At 44.8% G+C, this 21194-nt stretch overlaps 1 protein-coding gene across 1 annotated transcript in view; it reads left to right on the forward strand.

The window, feature by feature from the left end:
* The window catches only part of GDF10 (growth differentiation factor 10), a 78456-nt gene extending 58006 nt beyond the window's left edge, over positions 1–20450 (forward strand). Inside the window, exon 3 of the mRNA XM_069611185.1 lies at positions 14809–20450. Coding sequence (XP_069467286.1) covers positions 14809–15000 — 192 coding nt within the window. The 3' untranslated portion in view covers positions 15001–20450. The remainder of the gene's footprint in view (positions 1–14808) is intronic.
* Positions 20451–21194: the final 744 nt, after the last annotated feature.

A 21194-nucleotide genomic window follows, 5' to 3' on the forward strand; every position in this document is an offset into this window, starting at 1 on the left:
TCACCATAGGCCCCCTCTATAATTTCCCCCATTCTTCAGACCCTCCAGTTTATAGCGATTTTGCAATCCCGCAAAATGCTGCGAAAACGGCCGTTTTGCGCAAAATGCCGCAAAAACGGCCGTTTTGTGCAAAAACAGCATCTTTAAAAAAAAACATTTTTTTTTACATTTTATTTAAAGTAATTTGCAAAAATTACTGTTTTGAAAAAAATAATACTCAGGGTGCCAGGTTCTCAACTTTTTTTTTTACACAAGAAATGCGCTAACACATCTCATCACTTGAGCCCCAAAAAAGTGCTGCCCAATCCACAAGGGGCACATGAATGGGCACATTTTATATGCGCACCCATTCAGATGGCCTTTTTCACATCCTTGATCAAATAAAGTGGCGTTTCTGTCAATTTAAAAGTGCATCCCTCATTTCCAAGCAAGATGCACTTTTAAATGTGCAGAAATTGTAGGCAACCCTACGCGCACGGGATGTGGGGCTGCCACTGCATGACAGGGTCGTTCCTGACCCTGTCATGCATATCTTTTAAGGTATGAAGCGCTGCTGTGTCGCTTGCATTTCTGTTCCTCAAACAGGATAAAAATGCATTTTTTGGGTCGCATTTTACAGCGGCAGGCACCTGGAGGGCCTGTCCCTGTGAAAGGTGCTGGGAGCTTGCAGAACACTGTCGGGAGAGCGATTCTATTCAAAGTACTGCCCATTTTGATCACAAAAATCTAACAAATATTACAATTTGACCTATTTTGTCCAGTACTATTTGATCGATTTTTATAAATACTGAACATGTGTTGCGGGGGTGTCACCCGCTTCCCATGTTCAGTATTTTTGGTCTAGGGTGGTAACATGTGTTGCGGGGGTGTCACCCGCTTCCCATGTTCAGTATTTTTGGTCTAGGGTGGTTGCAGAAGTGTTTTCCCATTTTTCCTCAAAATTGGAGGCAGGGACAGAAAAAAAAGAAAATAACGAAAAAGGGACTCTGCAGAGTCGGATCTGACCCGCGTTAGAGGGACGGATCTGGCACCGCAGGGTTGCAGGGAAAGCGGCAGCGACCAAGCAGTTAAGTAGGGGAGGGGGAGGGATGGTGGTGAAAGGTACATTTTGGGTTGTTTGGCTGAAGTGCAAATTAATTTGCAGCAATTCTGCTGCAAATAATTACACTTCGGTCAAACAACCCAGAACACCATTCAAGGCAGCTGGCCAGTGCACAATTTGCGCTACAGCTCAAGCCTGTGGAAATGCGCCGGTCACCTTTGAGAATAAGGTGACCTGCTCATTTCCAAAAATGGGTTGTCTAAAAATAGCATATCCTCCGTTCTTTTTTAAATGCCCCATTATTTGAGGAACTGGGTCAAAATCTACATTTAAAAAAAATTGAAAAAAATGATTACACTATGAGAGAGAGGGAGAGTGATGAGCGAGATGTGCAGTGATAGGCAAGAAAGCAGAGGGAGAGCAGTGGGTCAGAGGAGGAAGCGCTGCACAAGAGAGCAGAGGAAGCAGTGATGCGGTGGGCCAGAAATCTGAGAGCGAGCAGAGGTACAGAAAGTAGAGGGAGCGTGTGGTCAGTGAGCCAGAAAGCAGAGAGGAAGCGGTTGGCCAGAAAGAGGCAGCGAGCTGCAGATTGGGAAAAAGGATGAGGGAAGAGTGCGATAGAATGGGAGAAAGGATGCAAGATGCAGAAGCAGCACAAAAGAATGAAGGACTGTATATTGCAGGAGGAATTGTAGAGTGTAAAGGTTTGAGTTGAGAGTATGATTTGGAGTGTGGCAGGGGCTGGGCAGTGCAAATTGTGACTTGACAGTGTGACATAACACGTGAGTATTTGTATGACAGAGTGAGAGGTTAAGGAATGTAGGCTGTGATGGAGAGTTGGTGAGATGTGTGTTGGTGAGAGAGGTGTGTGGGTGATTGGGAATTGGAGAACATAGAAGGGGAATATTTTCAGCATTACAATTGATAATGATCAATTTAGTTAATACTATTAAATAGGCATGAGCATTAAACCAGAAATGTAGCCAAATCAAACACTGTTCTGCCAAGCCAGAGACATCCGGGACTCTTCCTATTAAATTAATACAAAAGATACATAATAATGATACCCTGGCTCTCTTGTAGCCTTGCACTCTGCCTATTTCCTGCAAGGTGGCAATCTTACACCCTCCAGTTAATACAAAATGTCCCTAAATAATGCCACAATAAATAAAGGTTGGTGCCGCAAAATTTGCCATTTCATGCCGTAAAATTTGCCATTTCATGCCGCAAAATCCTGGAAGGTCTGATTCTTCTCCCAATTCCAACCACCCTGTACATTCTCTTGCTTTCACTTCTTTTCCCGCCATGCTTCCCACCACTGGAGCAAACTCCTGCATCAAAAAGACCACTAGCATCCACTCTGAAGCACCGGCCTCGAGGCTTCACTTGCAACTCTCTGGGCCATTATTATTATTATTATTATTATTATTATTATTATTGTATTTATTGAGCGCTGACCTAGCTTTGAGAAGCCACAGAGCTCTTTACTGTGGTATACAATAAAAGAGCAGAGCGTTTTTTTTCAGAGATAACAACAGAACAGATATACAACTGGTAGTGGGATACAGAAGGGCACAGAGGAGGGGTACAGCTGTTCCCGTGGCGAGGAGGAGAGGGCAGGTGGTGTCTAGCGAGTCAGGTGGTGCGCAGGGTGAAATGATGGCTTTGGTGTTCAGGCCAACTGTATTTAGAACTCTGTACACTTCGAGTACCTTGAACTACTGCTTGTCCTGTGACTTGCACTGTTCCTGATGTATCTATCTTGTGCTCTAAAACATTAACTGATCAGTCACTTATTATCGTTCCTATCATAAATAAGTACAACGCAAAACAATGATGGTTAAACGGAGCATAAGGGAAAGCAGCCATGATGTGGCGACCAAAGGAAACTATATATGTGTGGAAAGTGGTCATAATGTAAACTAGCAATAATGTGATCAATAGGTGTATTTTAAATCTGCCATGATATGATAGGTTATTTATAATGCAAGCAGCCATGATGTGGCGACCAAAGGAAACTATATATGTGTGCAAAGTGGTCATAATGTGATCAATAGGTGCATTTTAAATCTGCCATGATATGCTAGGTTATTTATAACGCGCTAAGCACGGACCCAGGGATCGAACCTATGATGCTCCGTGGCGTCTTGCTGCCAAGGCGAGCACGTTGCCCCTGAGCTATCCTCCCGATTTAGTCCATGATGTATGGATTTAAAGGGTGGTGGTGCGGAGATAATAATATTGATTAATCAAAATATGTGGATGCTTCCAGTGCATTGTAACTTTGATTTTCAGCCATGGCTAAAGTCCGCCAAGTTGTCTTTAGTAATCTTCGACCACTGATTGGCTCTATGCAGTCAGCTTTACAAAGACAATCCTACTGCCTGTCTGAATTGAATTATGATATAAACAAGTTGCAAGAAGAGAAGCTGCCAGCATTTGTCTGTGTGTGGGAAGCTTTCGGGTTGATAGAACTTTTGATGACCAATTCTATCTCCCATTTTCTTGGCCCCTGGTCCCAGAACAGCAACGATAACTAAAACGACAGCATCCATCTTAGTTATCCTGCAGAGTACATTCGCCCACAGGGATTCCAGCGAATTCAAACAACAATCTATCCAACTATGCCCCCTTCTGGATATTCACGGTACACGCAGATATGTTTCTTCAGATGTTCTCTGCATGACGATGAAGAGCGAAATATAAAGTGTTCTTATTTCTTATAACAATACAGTTGTGACGCCACATGGCAAGAGTGATTTGTAGTAGATGGCGGCCTGGAATATCTGAATAATAGCCCATATGTAATATTCTTATTATAGCCCGTGTGCTGTAATCAGATATGGCAACACTACTCTTATTGCATTTGAGGTGCAATGTCACATAGGGCCTCATTACAACAATTGCGGAATGCGTTCAATGGCGCCGGTAATGGTGCCGGCGCCCTTAAACGCATTCCGCAATATTATGAGGTTCCCTGGCGGGACCCGATGTGGACGTATGGTGTAACCACACGTCCAGAGCGGGTCCCGCGAGCGGACCAGGGAGCTAACAACGGGTCGGTCATAATGGGCCCGTTGTTCAAATGGGAATGGGGAAGGTCTGGGCCCGCGTTCCCTGTAGGAAGAAATACCGGGCCCTCCAAATTCGGAATTACCCGGTAATTTCCCATTCAGGGAACCCAGACCCGATTTTGGAGGCAGGCATGGCTACCTCCAAAGTCGTAATGAGGCCCATGGACCTCATTATGAGTTTGGAGTTAGCCATGGAGCTATCAGCTCCATGGCTGCCTCCAAACCGGGCTCCTTTTCCCGGTTCCTGCAATGGGGACTTACCGGGTCATTCTGACATAGGAGGACCCGGTAAGTCCTCCTTGCAGGAACCATTCCCCATTCCCTTTTGAGCCCTCATAGGGCTCAATGGGAATGGGCATGGAGGTAACAACGGGCACATTATAAGTGTCCCGTTGTTACCTCCCTCTTCCCCTCGCGGGACCCGGAAAGGACGCCTGGTTTTACCAGGCGTCCGATCCGAGTCCCGCAATGGGAAGCTCGTAATGAGCCCTGACGGAATGAAGGGGGCTGGTCCCGTACCGGCCCCCTTCATTCCGTCAGCGCCTGCCTAGTAATGAGGCCCCATGACTAGCTTTTCAGATTCCTTTCTTTTAAATTAATTGTTGAAGTCAATGCAGAGTCATAATTAGGAAGCATCTATGCAAGTATGCTCATGGATGCAATGTTGGAGTCCAGGAGAGGAGAGCGTATGCATGTTGCCACTTAATCCATGTTTTAAAGTGCTTAAAATATGACTTTGAAGCACATTACAAGCTATAATGTGTAGAGTGTTTTTCCCCCAACTAACACATGTATTGAGCATTTAAACAACTGGAATTTCTCTTGTATGAGAGAATGCACGAGATCAAGTATTGAGTGGGTGATGGTGACCCTGTATTATAAGGAATAAAATATGCCTTACCATAATTTAAATGGATATTCCAAGTCACCTAGGAGGGCTGTGACCTTATAAAGTAACTTTATAAAAATAACTTGGCCTTTGGCCATATTCCTCTATTCGGTCACAAAACCTCTCAGTGACTTGCAATTTCCTTATAATCTATAGTAGTTGTACGTCCCCCATATATTACAGCAACTATGGATGCCACAATATCCCTGGCAGCCCAGCAGCCAGAACCCATTATTTCTCACTTATTAACAGTGACAGTATGGTGCTGGGCTACAGGAGCTGCTGTTTGCCCAGGAATATGATCTCTTCCAAGCGGTGCGGCTGGGGAGGGGGAGGGGGAGTGCGAGGGGCTGGGGAGTGATGGAGGGCCTGTAAGTGGTTTGGAAAAAAAGTGAAGAGTTGGAAGAAATGGAAAATGTGAGCGTAAAAATGTGCCTTGAACGACCATTTGCTGTATAGTTGCATTATAAATACCCAATACAGAAATAAAGAAAAGAAAACAGGCAAGGAACAACAGCAGTATTAAGAAGAAGGGTCTGAAAAGGGGGCAAAACGAATGAAGGCAAAGATGAGCGTAGAGCCCTATGGGTAACGTGCATGCAATGGATGGGTTGCAGATTAACTCTGACACTAAATAATCGAACCGACTCAGGAAGATGGCAAAGGTTGCTGTTTTATTAACAATGATCTAAAACAGGGAGTTACAACAGACATCAACAGATGTTCGCTCGAGGAGCTCTCAGCATATCTTACCAAAAAAATCATATTTATATACTAAAAATTCGTTATAGGAGACGTCATACTATGTGGCAAATAAGAAAAACATATGAGGAGTTGTGATTGCTTCATGGGGAACATCTAAGTATACTTTCTATAAGGGGTTGGGTTGTTATTGGATATCTACTATCTGGTGGACAACTTATGCCCAGTGGCGTAACACAAGACCTGGGGGCCCCCTTGCGAGCCATGCTGAGGCCCCCCCCAACTCGGCAACAAATCACGAGTCGCGCCACACTCTGGGCCGGCCTAGATTACCACGCTTGCGCAATACGCACAAACGTGTTTCTGAAGGAGTATGCCACACACTGCACTAGGAGAAAGATATAAATATGTGTTTTAATACAATATACAACACGCTTTCTGAGAATAATTGGCTAAAAAGCCACAGTCTTTGCTATTGTTGTGTAGGGTAACACCAATCCAATACATGCAAGTCACCAACAGAGCACATGAAAATTAATGCTTTGCTATTAAAAATGCTATGCCACAATGAAAACAGGTCCAACTGGTTGCACAATGCAGACCATTGTAGAACTATAATAACATTACTGTAAAGCATGCCAGGCCGCATTAAGACATACCTAGACTGGTTGCACCAAAATGCCAGTCGAAGCAATGAGATTTATCAAGAAGAGAGCACACATTCATGCCTGCGTCTCTGCGGCCTCTAACAACACAGCCAAACTCTTTTCTACCTCTCCTGTTCCCTAAACAGGCCCTCTGTACTTTGGCCTCTCACTTCTCCGTTAAAACTCAGGACATACAGTCCACTAGCTCCTCTTCCTCTCCCTCTTCGTCTCTCAGCTCTCTTTGGCCATCTCTCCCTCTCCTCCTCCTTTCTCCTCTTTCTCTCTAACACCTGACAAGGTTTCTAGACAAGTCCCATCTATGGAAGTGTCATTGAAACAGGTGCTCGCTTGCTCCTCCAGAACCATCAAGGACCACATTGATCCCCTTGATCCAGCCTTGGGCGATTTCTCTAATCATTCTTTTGCCACTGGAAATTTCCCCTCTCCCAAACTCTTGGAATAGCTGGCCAATTGCCAGCTTACTCTCGACACTGAATCTGTTGGTTGTCCCCATGACCACCAGTCTGGTTTAAGAGCTGCCAGAGGCACAGAAACTGCTCTCCTAAACACCTCTAAAGATCTGATCTCTAACCTTGATTCCAGCATTCCTCCTGTCCTCATCCTCCTGGAACTTTCCTCTGCTTTCGACACGGTCAACCACGCCACCCTGATCAATTGACTACCTGGGCATCCTGGATCAGGCCCTGGAGTGGCTGACCTCCTTCCTCTTGGACCGCCCCTCCCAGGTCCAACTTGGTCCCTTTCACTCTGCCACCTCTTTCTACATGTGGCATTCTCTAGGGCTCTATCCTCTCACCTTGGTTTTTCAACCTCTACTTGACCCCTTTGGCCCACCTGATCTCTACCTTCTCCTCTAACTTACAGTGTTATGCGGATGACACCCAGCTTTCCAGGCTCTCGCTCATTTCTGGTGTCATCTTCAACTCCACTCTCTCTTTCTCTCCTCACATCTCGGACGTCGCCAAGAAGTCCCATTACCAGCTGCACATCCTCAAAGGGACTCTTCCCTTTCTTACTTTCCCCCAGAAGCTCACTGTCTCCAGAGATCTGGTTCTCTCTAGGCTGGACTACTGCAACAGCCACTTTCTCAATCTGCCTTCCTCTACTCTCTGCCCTCTGCAACTAATCCAGAGCAGGACTGCAAGACTTATCCTTGGCCTCAAGCCCAGGGACCGTATCCCTCCAGCCATGAAATCTCTCCACTGGCTCTCGGTGGCTGCAAGGATCAAGTTCAAGACCCTTTGCATTGTCCACAAGGCTTTTTTGGGGCTGGGATCTGCACTACATCCAATGCTCTCTTCCAAAATACCTTCCTTCTCGAGCCCAAAGGGCTAGATGCTTCTCCAGGCAGAGAGTGGGGTGGGGGGGTATATCCTTCTCCCCTGCAGGTGCCTCCCTCTGGAATGACCTCCATGCCCCTCCCAAACTTGAACAGGACCACCTGAAGTTCCGGATGCAGCTCAAAATGTTCCTCTTCTACTCTGCTTTCTCTCTCTCCCACCCCTGCTGACCTACCTGACTCACCTGTCTGCTGTACCAACTGGTTGCTTGGCTACCCTCAGTCTCACTGAGTCCAGGCTCTTTCTTGATCAGTCACCCTTGCACTGCCTACAGGCCTACCACGCAGTTAGGAGCTGTAACTGTAACCCTACAGTCCCTTGTTCTCCTTGCACTGCCCAGAGCTACACTGCTCTGGCTGCACTTACTCAGAGCATTCCTGCCCTGTTTTCCCCTCCCCTCTCCCTTGCACTTCCCCCCTCCCTTTGCCCTTGCACTTCTCGTTCTCGCACTTGCACAATCTGATTGACACAAGGCTTAGTAAGATCATTTGTCTTGTCCTCCCTCTGTTTTCCTTCCCTTGTCTTGTCGTGCCTAAAAACACTTGTGTACAGGTGCGTTATATATGACTTATCATATAATATCATATAATTTTATCACAGATGCCCAGAAAAATATACAGTGCCGCAGTAAGAAACGGCTAGACTGGCAGAACCCAAATGCCAGTCTAGCCAGGTAATTACACTTAGCAGGACTGCTTTATCAGAAATGCCCAGTTAAAAAAGGTCATACCAAACTGAGGAATGACTAGACTGGCTGCACCAAAATGCCTCTCTAGCCACTAATACCACATATTATGCCTGCTTGGCATGGACATGGACGACCATTATGATTTATTTCACAACCCCACTCCCCACACATCCCTTCTCCCTCCCATCCCCTACCCCAACCTCCAAAATTAGCTAATTGGCCCAGAATTACCTCCACGTCCCTCTTCCTTGTCCCAGTCTTTACGTGTGAGGCTCCTTGCCTCACTGGTAAGTACTGGGATGAGGAAGAGTGGGACTAGGAGTAATGAAAATTGAATGTAGCTAAATCAGGCATTACCTTCATGCACCTCTACCTTATCCCAGTACTTGTGTATGAGGCATATTGCCTCATACACAAGTACTGCCTCATACACAAGTACTGGGATGAGAAAGAATAGGGCTAGGTGTAATGAAGATTACCAATAAGTAATCAAGGCATTAAACACAAGTAGTGGTGCAACACCATTGAGCTGACTGGGCTTCAGCACTCCCCCCCCCCACTGAAATTGTGGGCTCTGTTGACTTGACCTGGCTGACCTACAAAGCAGTTGCCGGACAGAAAGGGACACAGATGTTAAACAGCACCTGGGTTTCGCTGTTAACAAGGGCCCGGGCCAGCAATTACTAATGTACAGAATTTCACTGTTAGTACCTGCATTCAAATGCCCAATTTTTCAAGCAATTGCAATTGTGATGTGGGTTTAGTACTTGCATGCCAGGGGAGTGATTGGAAGGCTAGAGAGGGAACAGGAGATTAGTCATTCTCACAGCAGTCAATAGGTGGGTGCTTTCAGACTTAAAGGAGAGGGTGAACTGCTTGTAACATTGAAGCTGCACTAGCATAGTCTAATTAAAATGCGTAAAGAAGTTAGATGCCCCCCCACAAATAAGTTTTCCCCTCCAAACCACATGTGAAGTTGGTGCCTCTCCCAACATTTGAAGGGTTAGCCCCCCTGAAATGTAGGTTTTGTTGCGCCCCTGAACACAAGCACACACACCATTTACCATATATACAAACGCACACCCAGCCATCTATATATTAAAGAGTGCACTCTTTCACCATACAGGCACACTTATGCAGCCACCCATACATTTAAGTGTGCACCCTTTCACCATACAGGCACACCCAGGCAGCCACCCGTACATTTAAGTGTGCAACCTTTCAACATACAGGCACACACACCCAGGCACCTACCCATACATTTAAGTTTGCACCCTTTCACCATACAGGCACACCCAGGCAGCCACCCATACATTTAAGTGTGCATCCTTTCACCGTACACGCACACCCAGCCACCCATACATTTGTGTGTACCCTTTCACCATACACTCACACAGGCAGCCACCTATACATTTAAGTGTGCACCCTTTCACCATACCCTCACACAGACAGTTACCTATACATTTAAGTGTGGACACTTTCACCATACAGGCACACCCAGGCAGCCACCCATACATTTAAGTGTGCATCCTTTCACTGTACACGCACAAACGCATACTCAGCCACCCATACATTTGTGTGCACTCTTTCACCATTCACTCACACACATACACGTCGTGGGGTTGAGGGGAGCCATAATACTTCAAAAATAAATTGTTTTTTTTTGTAGTCACTCTGACTTCATAAAGAAATTATTTCCGTTAAGAACTGAACCATAACGGAAATAATTTCTTTATGACGGCAGAGTGACTTCAAAAATAAACTATTTATTTTTGAAGTCATGGGGCTTCCCCCACCCTATAACATGGAGGCTTCCAGCCTAGGGTCTTCATGTCATCGGTTGGGGGTAGCCCCCGGACTTCAAAAAGAATGTTTCTTTTTGTATTCACTCTGCCTTCATAAAGAAATTATTTCTGTTACAGAAATCATTTCTTTATAAATGCAGAGTGAATTCAAAAAGAAAATGGAAAATGTAAAAAAAAACTGTTGAAAAAAAATTTCTTTTTTTCTTACTCTAAGTGGGGCCCCCTTCCAGGACATGTGGTCGCGGGGCTCCCGCACCGCAGGGTTTGTGGGGGCCCCTGTTATGCCAGTGCTTATGCCCACCTCTAAAGCAAGTCATCTTCAACACTATTAAGTACACATTATATCATTGGCTCTCAAACTATAAGCCCTTTCGTTATATGGCCCTCTACAATTGGTTGGAATGCTCGTGCCAGCCTGGAACATTCAGCTAATTTAGCAACACGTAAGCTTAAACCCAGGTGCCAGGAGGTGGACGTGACTGTACCTCCCCACCCAATTAGCCCAACATCTCTCATCACCCATGCCTTCTGCCATGTTGATTGTCTTTGAACTTGGCCTTACAGAGTATCCTTGTCTCTGGGAATATAAGGGAGTGCGAGCACACACTATTGTTGTTCTAGAATTCCTCGCCCAACTCTATTTTCATCAATGGCTCGCGTGACAGGAGACCAGGATCTGGTCCACTTTGCAGCATTTAATTGTCTTAAATTAATACAACTTGACACACATGGTGTTCTTTCTTTGCACCTTAACAAGGAATGATCCAGCTTCTCATGTCCACCGGCTTCAAGAATAGATAACCAGCCTTGGCTGCTTCAGCTTTGGTACCAGGCCAGACAGCCCTTCCAGACTCTTCCACAATCTCAGCTAATTCTTGCTGCGACACAGCCATCGGCCTTTCCTCTCCATGGGCCCGGGCTTACTAAATTCATGAAACTGATGTCCAGCTTCTATACAGTGGCGGCTTCACCTGCATTCTATTCACTACTCATAGCCAGCCTCTAAGATTACTTGATCTACTTGCGTTACAGCATTTGTACAGTTATTGAACGGCTTGCATTTTCAGCAGTGCTCTTAACACGTGCAATCTTCCTTTCGCATATGAAAGTTTACTCAATTCCTAACTTTGTCATCAGTTTCTATAAGGTCCATATGTTCTTTTCTTCAGCCAGTATTCTCAGTGCATCACGCTCGTCTTCCGTGACATCACCAACTCCTCTTTCTCTCATTTTTATATTCCTCAGGGAGCTCCTCCCTCAGATTGTCATCTCTTCAGGGATACATTTGATAGGGTTTTCTCAGAGGGTACCTTTTCTCGAATATATGCAGCAGTATTATCACAACTGCTGGTGTCAAACATGGCAAAATCTCAGGCTCCCAACATACAGGTGGTAGGGGGGCTGGGCTTCCTGCAGAGGCATATAACTGCTCATCTACAAAGGTAATGTCATTAAAATGAAACAAAGGAGAATGGACATTAAAATGGTAACACTGAAAACAAAAAGATAAAGCTACCAAAGAGGAACTCAAAGGAAGACAGTGAGAGAAAGATACATTGCAGAAATTATTTCAGGTCAGTTAAATAGTAGGTGATGGAAAAGGTGTTGAAATAGATAAAAGGAAAGATAAAATAGCAACATTCTAAAAGGGGTAGAAATATAGGCAGAATGTGATGCATAATGAGTGGAATGCAAGAGATATGAGATAGCAAATAATTATAAAGGTTGGTCAGTGGTCGAAGTGTACGAAAAGTAGTAGTGGAACTATGTTCCTTACTGGCCTGCACCACTCCCCACAAACCCCATTCATGCACCCCCTCCCATGCACAATACAAACCCCAAAACACATGTGCCTGATGTTTAAGCGAACGTCCAGTGCAGTGCACTGAAAGTGCAAGTTTCAATGTGCTCCTACACCTTTATTTTAAAATGAAACCATTCCGGAACGGTTTCTTTTTAAAATAAAAGTATAGGAACAGTAAAACCTATTCAAAAGAAGTATAGGAGCACCGCTCCCGACCGCTCCAACCCACTTCGACCACTGAGGTTGGTAAAATATAAAAACAAAAGGAATTTGCATGTGGCAAGGGAAGCAACGCGTATTAAGGCATGAGACAGCATGCATAACAAGCCTATTGAGAGTCAGAGGTCAATGACCCTAAAAAGTGCCTTTATTTACCGAGCTCAAAGCATACATCATTTGTTTAGAATGTATTGAACATAGTATGTCACAGACATTATATGCCTACAATTAAGTACCTCAACATACTGTAGATGAAGTCTGTAAAATGAAAAAGAAAAACATAACTTCAAAGAAACATTTGCTACAGGGGCTATTTTGAAATCATTTGTATTTTGTTTTCTAGTGATGACTTGTATCGTATCACTGTTATTTATGTATTTATCTATTTATTCACATGTGTTGAGCGCACAACAGCCCGAAACTTTAATTTCTATTGTGTGTCCAATAATGGCAGCTGAAACAGGTGGCTCATTGCTACCCTACTCCTGCTTCGCACAGATCAAGGTAACAAATCAAGGAGCTTGAACCCCCCCAGCCTCCACCTGGCGGGCTTGGCCTCACGCAATGTGGGCCAAACAGTACATTGTACGGGCTAACCTTCAAAATATTGTGGCTACAGGCTACAAGGAAACTCATGAGTTATTCCAATAGGCAAAGAGCGAATGCCAGATGTAGAGGAGCATTATTTCTATGCAGTAGTAAATCATGTTTGTAGCCAACAGAAAACTGTGCCTCTGATAAAACCACTGATTGTGCAGCAAATAAAAATGTGTGCCAAACCACTAAAGGGGCGACAGGTACAATTACCCATGAGCTCATCATAAGACATGTCGTTCGTAGAGTATATACCACTTTTAGCTCATGGAGGGTATTTAATAATAATTTAGTATTTATATAGCACTACGAACCCTCTGGCATCTGAGCGCTGCTTATTATTACCCACCATGTGTGGTGCTCGTTTATCGAGCTCGGAAGGAGGATTCGAACCTGCTTCAGCAGGCTCTGCGCAGATGTCAAAGCGAGCACTCAACTCGCTGTGCTATCAGACCGGCTGTTAGAACAGCACAGAGTGTGCTGGTGGAGTGCTGTAGCCAGCACGAAGGAAAGCACTACATCCCAAGACATGCTTGGGTACAGATGCACACACGCCCTTAGCTGACCCCAGTAGTACTGCCAAATATCGGTCTGCATCACTCCTCCTCTACTTTTCTAGCTTCATTGAATGACCTATTTTTATGTCCTCCTGCCTAGACACTAGTACCGTTCAGGATCCTTTAGCACAATTGTTTTTATTTATTTTTTATTGTGCATTTTTAAAGTGCTTATACATCAAGTCAATTGTGTTTCACGATCGTGCTGGACCCATCATCTGCTTTTTATATACTGGACCACTCCTCACTTCTTAAGACCCTGGTCGACCTCGGAATCCAGGACACTGCTCTTGACTGAATTGCCTTCTAAAACTCTCATTGGTTCTTCTCCATCTCATAGAACGTGGCACCTCTGATTCAACCTCCTTCACAGTCGCTGTCCTCTAAGGCTCTGTCCATGTCCCCTATTACTCACCGCCTACCTCGGTCAACCGAACTTGCTGGCATTTTGGATCTCCAGTAGAATCGCGTTGGAACAGTGGGTTGTGCACTTGAAATTATGCAGTTTTAGTTCCTCCTTCAGGTAGTCCACAATGCCACAGCGGAGGGCCGCATCAATAGACAGTGATATAAATTGTGTACAGATGTCACAACCAATGAGGTCCTTCAGCAGGAATAATTTGGTCATATGCATGCGTCCCAGAGATCAGAAGGGCTGCAGTATGGACAGCAAGGGTTCAGTTGTGCGGTCTAGCAAGGAAGGAACAAGTGTCTCCTTGCTTAGTCAGGTCCCGAATTATAGGTTAACTGAGTGGCACCCGTTCGACAGGGCTTCTTTCCTTGTAGGGGTCCATTTAGCTTGGAAATGTCTTTCCCTCTGCGTTTTATGTTTTGTTCTCAGTTAAGTAGCAGGTTGCCATTGACTGAGAACCGAGCTTGGACCACTGGTTCCCATGTCTCCCCTACTGATGTGCTTCTAGAGCCCCGTCTTTTCACACTGAGCTACAACACAGAGCTAGCTTTGAAATTGTCCATGACATATCCCCCATTGGCCTGAGATTACATTCATAGCTCTTGCTATTGCCCCAATCTCCCATGTGCTATTCCTGCTGACTTTTGATTTGTTCAGGGCAGCCAGTACAGTTATTTATTACAATTTGTTTACACATGCATCCATGCACGCTCTAACGACAATTGCCCTCCTTTTGCTCCTAAAGGACAGGTGAGGAGACCCGGTGTCAAGGCGTCGTATACTCTGCCAGCCTTGTTCTGTCGTAGAGTCCAAGGAACAGATTGGGCCTTCTGAGATGTAGATTCGGATAAATTGATTCAATGTTAATTTGCGGGTGGGATCAATCCTGGTGCATTCCTCTCGTGTTGAGGATAATCCATTTTGTACTGTATGTGAATGGAGGCTTATGGTGAATTTGCACAGGCACAGGATTTTGACGTCATAACTAAACCCAAATCTTTTCTTTGTCTGCAGATTGTTCGACCATCGAACCATGCCACGATCCAGAGCATTGTGAAGACAGTGGGGATCATCCCCGGTATCCCGGAGCCCTGCTGCGTTCCAGATAAAATGAACTCTCTGAGCGTCCTCTTCTTGGACGAGAGCAGGAATGTGGTTCTGAAGGTGTATCCGAATATGTCCGTGGCGACTTGTGCATGTCGATAAACTCAGCCAAACCCATGCCGATGGACACAGTCGGCAGCACGGCCGAAGGCATGAGTGACGCACCTCCGGGGTCTCTGTCCAATGTCCACTTGCACTGGGCACCTGCATTCCCCATTGCTACTCCACAATTTCCACGCCACATGTGTCGTGCAATATCCACCCAAGCCCGCACTTGCGTCATAGCACAATGTGGACACCCACACTCAGCAGAGCTATTGTAAGACACCCACTGTCACTACCAATAGACCCACCACACAGGTCCCACTCACATCAGCGGCCCACCCCTCTCCCTGACTCCTATTCCCTCTGTGTCTTCTGTTCCTGGTGTTTCGCTCTCTCTAACACATTGTGGGCATTTTGTGTTTTACTGGCATCTCAGGGCAATGATTCTCCTATTCACCTGATGGATCCAGCTTTTTTCACCACCGTTTTATTGGAGCACAACCACTCTTGCTCTGTGATTGCCAGCATCGCCACGCAATTTAGTTTGTGGGGTGCATGATATGAATGAAACAGCACACATCACACTAGAGCCATAGCACAAGGTGACTCCCACTTCAAGTAACAATACACTACACACTCCCAATCTCTAGAGGAACATCACAGTGTATTACTCATACTGGAGTCCTAGTACATCAGACACTTTCTTTAAAACAACAACAAAATATCCACTCGTTATAGAGTCCCAGTATCAGCTTAACGACTGCTTTCACAATGGCCAAAGAGCAATGACCCATCAACTCAACCTGCGAGCTGCATTGCAATATCCAGCTCCACAACATCAGAACACTCACTGTGCAACACTCACCTACACTCAGCCCATAGCCACATCACGATGTATGCACATGTACACACACGCTACAGCCAGAGTACGTCACCCACTCCCACCCACTCATGACTGATCCACAGCAGAGTGACGACTCCAGCCACAGCAGGACACCCGTGGCATAACAGCCACTCCCATTCACCCTAGAGCCACAACACATTGTACCTTTATTTCCACTGCCCCAACAGTCGCAATGAGGCATCCACACCTGCTCCAGATAGATCCACACTGCGGTCCATGATAGCGCTCTACCACAGTGTGTATTCACCCATGAGTAGCTACATTTTTGAACTCTCAACCCACCTGATTGCTTCCTTTGTGCAGAGGTATATTTTTGAGTCTCATACACCAGGGATGTTCACAGCAGATGGACATGCGTAGTGATGCGTAGGCCTTGCAAGGCAAGGTCCTGACTGGCGCATAATACTTTGAAAGTATGTTACATTCTTAATTCAGTTTGGTCTCAAGAACCCAGGGCCAAACGGGGACATAAAGTAGGCAGGGGGACAAATAATGGCACAAACCTGCTGTAAAGCGCCACGCTGCTCTTGAGCTAGGTTTGCGCAATAAGGATTGAAATAAAAATAAATAAATATGTCCCACAATCACAATGGCAGCTTTTTGTGAAGAATGATTTGAGAACTACCCAAGGGGAATGTTTGGTAGAAATGTATTTTGCAAATAGTGCATTTTTGAGACATTTGGCCGGTAAGTGCAGTAGCGTATACAACTGGCCAACTTTGTCCAAAATAACAGGCCCGCACTACAATACTGGGCCAGCCCTACGGGTATTGACTTATTGTCCAACAGGCCAGTCCAATCCTGCAAGACCCTTAACGCTTTTCCGTGCTCATAAAAATATGTATGTGCAAGATTCTGGGCTGAAAATAGTTTCAAATATTGCATCCCCCAGACTGTATGTCAAATCTGGTGTAAATGTTGACATTACACTCTTCACCCACACAAAGATCAACTCCAGTGTGGACTGGAACAAAGCAAGCCCCGCCCATGCGCAGATCAGCTGCTGCACTGATAGGGACAGAGAAAACTTCACCCGCACACATAATAGACAGAGTACTGACAAAGATTGGAACATGGATTCATTAACATATTTAGATTTTATTTCATATTCTGTATTTATATGTTTATTTTAGTCGATTTTTTGACTACTGATTAATGATATTATATTTAACACACATTTCTTTAAAGATGTTTGTCCAAGCTACCTATATTTTGTTATAGAACGAAATCATTACCGTATTTGTTAGTTTGTACCTTTACTTGTAAATGCCACCCCTCGTTGAAAGTACTTAAGCTGCTATGGCTGCGCCTGACACGTCCCAGGTTACCCCCCCCTTAGCCCCCAAAAAACATTTTCTGATTCGTCAAGGTAGCACCCGATTTCTCACCCCACTTAAAGCACTGTTGAGCTGCTATAGTGAAAGGTTCACTCTTGCGTAGAGCAGATGGAGCATGGACATTGACAAAGTAATTTCAACCCACAAACCCAGTACAGGTTGTTACAGACACCCAGGGACTGACAATTTCAGTGCAAGCTCCACTGAGAGGTTCAACATAGGTTCAGTTAAGCGACAAGCTTCATCCACCCACAAAACATATTCAGCATTGTCTGTGAAAGCGCACACTATACCCATTCACAACACAGATATTTCATGGGCATTGACGAAGCAAGCTTCACCGAACACACAGCCCCTGGCAGTGCAAGCTACGCCTTCACAAAGAACAGTTGTAGCAAGGAAATGGATGGTGCAAGTTAACAAACACAAAAAAGGTGTACAGCATGGTCAGTAATAACAAAGCAGCCTGCACCCTCACTGATAACAATGAGTGCTCTCCTCATTGAGACTATCCATTGGCTTGCAGGTGGGCTTCATCTGAAGGTAAGGCCAGCAACTTCTGCTGACTGGGTTGGGTGACCTCTCCTCCTGGATCACGCCCCCTGACACCCAGACCCCCCACCCTTCAATCTCTACAGATCATCTCTCTTGCAACATCGGACTTTTGTCTGATGTGCCGTCTTCTTTCTTGCTCTTTTCCCCCATTTGTCCTTCATCTATTTTACTTGCCCTCGCACGCCACGCAACGTTCCCCTCAGCTTCCCGAATGCGTCCTGCTCCAATGCTTCCTTGGTGCATGTAATGAGTACTTACAGCTATAACCCCCACGCCAGGGATCTTTAATGGCCCGCTCTGCCCTGTAGCTTGGCGCCCAAGCAGATACCTGCTGTAACTTCCCCAGACTAAGGGGTTGCTGCTTAAATTCAGCGCAATTTTAGAGCATGGCCCGCCCATCGCCACAGACACACTTCAAGGAGAGCACTGGCATCAGCGGTGCACCTATACGGCCCATTGCCAAAACATTGCACCTTCACCTGCTGCTGGCTGGGTGCCAGGGAGTTACCCGTCTTCATTCGTGAGCACACATTTCACGAGAGTGTGTGTCTACTGAGCGGATCTGGGCCCAACCCATACACATTTCTGCATCCATCACTGAACGCCAACGATGAAGTGGTGAACATCCATAACTTTTTACCACTGCCACCGGGTTGAAAGAGCGTTCAAATAGGTACTCTCGCGAGAGAAAGCTCCCTGACATTAATATAACGTTGTGAAGGAGGTTTTGGGGCTCATTGCACCCTTTCCTATGTTATCCTTGACAGTAACTGACTCCTCCTTGCTGGTTCCTCTCAGCTCTTTCAGTATTGTATATATTTTGTAATAATACACACTATAAATGAATTATTTTTCAATACTAAAAAAAACACTAACAAAGATGTCTATTTTTGTACATAAAATGGTGACTCTAGAAACAATCCAGACGTGCATGTTTGAGTCGCCTGTAAGAAAGCTCAGGTGGCTAGAGCGACTGATGTAGGGCGCAGGGGGCATATTATGTTATAGAAACCGCATGAAAAAAATTGCAATCTTGTAGATATTATATTTTTATTAGAGTTACTCTATTTGATGCTTCTCGCCCTTAGGCACACGGGAATTATCTAGTCTTGAAAGCTGGCAATCAAAATACGAATTGCCACCATCTTTGAAAGATCACGGGCAGTATTCTGAGAACTTTGCACTGGTCCTAATGAAAGTAGCACTGGGGGAAACAATTCCACTGGTACAAAAACATATAGTTTTTTAATGCATTTTTAAATCGGGACAAAACGAGTTCTATTGTCAGCCGTTTGCCGTGGTGCAAAATTGCATTGAAAGATTATTTGCACTTGGGTAATGTTCGCCCTAGTGCTGCGTGCTTTTGCACAAATGCACTGTTTCTGCAATACCGCGCCACCTCATGATGTTATTGCTTAAAAAATCTTCTGCTAATCTAAAGGGCAGACATTTGAGTCCTGAACGGATGTAACCTTTCTCGGCTCATAAAATGAGTATCATGTAATGTGAGGGATAGACACCTCCTTTTAACCTGTGGGTGTTCAGGCAAAGTAAACAATTGAGCTAGTTTCTCTGTAGAACTAGATGTGAACTTTAAGTGAGTTTGCCGATTAAAATGCTGTACATTCATCTGGCCTCCAAAGCAACAGAACAAATGCACCCGCATCTACCTGCGTGATTTTACCTGCGTGATTTTTTGTCAGGTATAAATTGATTAAAACATACCCATCCCTGGCTCTTTTTTCCTCCTTGGACTGTATCAACATCCTGCCAATTCTACTCCTCTGGGAACCTACAATGATTGAGTCCATTATTTTTATAACATAGTATTTTTATGAATTTCATACGCAGGTTAAAGTAACAGCATAGTACTGCAATATTTGTACATGGAATATTGTCAGTCTGAGAAAAAGGAAGATAGGAAAAGAATAGACGAACAACATATTACAAACGATCACACTAAGAGAAAACGAGAAACCCGAGTCTTGAGCCTCACACTCCATCCGGTCTCCAGGTTGCCCCCTCGCTTCCCCACACTAAGCTGCCCATGCAGCCATGACTTTTATGTAAATACATATTTATTTACGTTGTCTTAAATTCCTTTTCCACTCTGGAGCTCTGCAGTTCTACAATTACTTAAGCTGAAAAAAAAGACCAGGACCGGAACCGTTCAGCAGAGCGGCCGACTTTGAGCAACTTTATACATTTTGCATCAATAATCAATGCATTTTTCATTTTGGCCACATTTGCATTAGGCCTCAACCCTCCTGCAAGAGCATTAACTAACAGAAAGTGAGCTCTTTTTTGATTCAATTGTTCATAGGTAAACCCCACAAGAACCACCCATGAAACACAGCTCAGGATACCCACACTGATGGTAATTGGCCAGTTTGCTCCCTGCCAGCACATCAAGCAGCTATTTTAACTTTCTCAGGAAGTCTTTCTGTTTTCTCTCTTTCAGTTTCTTTATTTGAAAAACACAGGCTTCATTTTTCTCAACAAACTTTGGTGACATTTTCCTATGAGGGTTTCCCCTTTAATTCTTTTTCATCTCGTCTCAATTTTTCTTTTGTGACAATTGTTAATAACTGAAATATGACTATTTATGTATTTTACATGCTAGTTCTGTTAAAATGTTTATCATTAAAAGATGTTTGTAAAAGTATATTTATATTGTAGTAACTGATTAAAAAAGAGATGTGTAGAAAACATTCTTTGGCTTTCTGGTATTTTTGAACATCTAAGAATTTGGAAAGGAATTGGCGCAGTTATGCTCCCCCGTGACCTCCCCTCTTTGCTTCACTTCCAGGCAATGCAGGGATATGGATAGCTTTTCACTGAAATACACAGCTATCACTCCTCAGACCCAGGCTAGAAGTGCTATGCCGCAAGAGGGCTAATTAACACTGGCATCTTTCATCAAACTTGCAGGGCTGCCATGTGGAAATGAGATGTCACAGAAAGTGCTATAACACACAGTTTCACCTGATAAAATCACTAGGCGTGACATCACCACATTTTGTCACCCTATGAATTCACAGGAAGTGGATACCAAACTGCAATACATGCAACACTGATTAACCGTTTCTTCAATCTGACAGATCAGACATCACATGCAATAGGTGCAGTGGGAGCAGGGTCATCCAGAGTGCAACCCTTGCTGACATGTACATGATGCTGCTGACACCAGTTCCGGCGCCACTGAATTCCTTCCCATCAGTTTCTTGCTGCTTCCTGTGGACCAGAGGTGGTGTGAAAGATACCCACAACTGGGCTCCCAGGCATGCTAGAATTAGATAACCTTAAATGTGTGAGTCCCGGGATCAAACGCACAGCGGTATTAACACCACAAGGGGTGCACTCTTCGCTCTTTAATGACGGCTATACTACTTGATCAAGCCTGCCGAAGAAAGGAAGTGTTGACTTGCTGTCACAACAAGCAACTTTGACACACA

The sequence above is a fragment of the Ambystoma mexicanum genome, chromosome 8, assembly GCF_040938575.1.
Source record: "Ambystoma mexicanum isolate Mex_15411 chromosome 8, UKY_AmexF1_1, whole genome shotgun sequence".
In the NCBI taxonomy this organism is placed as follows: Eukaryota; Metazoa; Chordata; class Amphibia; order Caudata; family Ambystomatidae; genus Ambystoma; species Ambystoma mexicanum.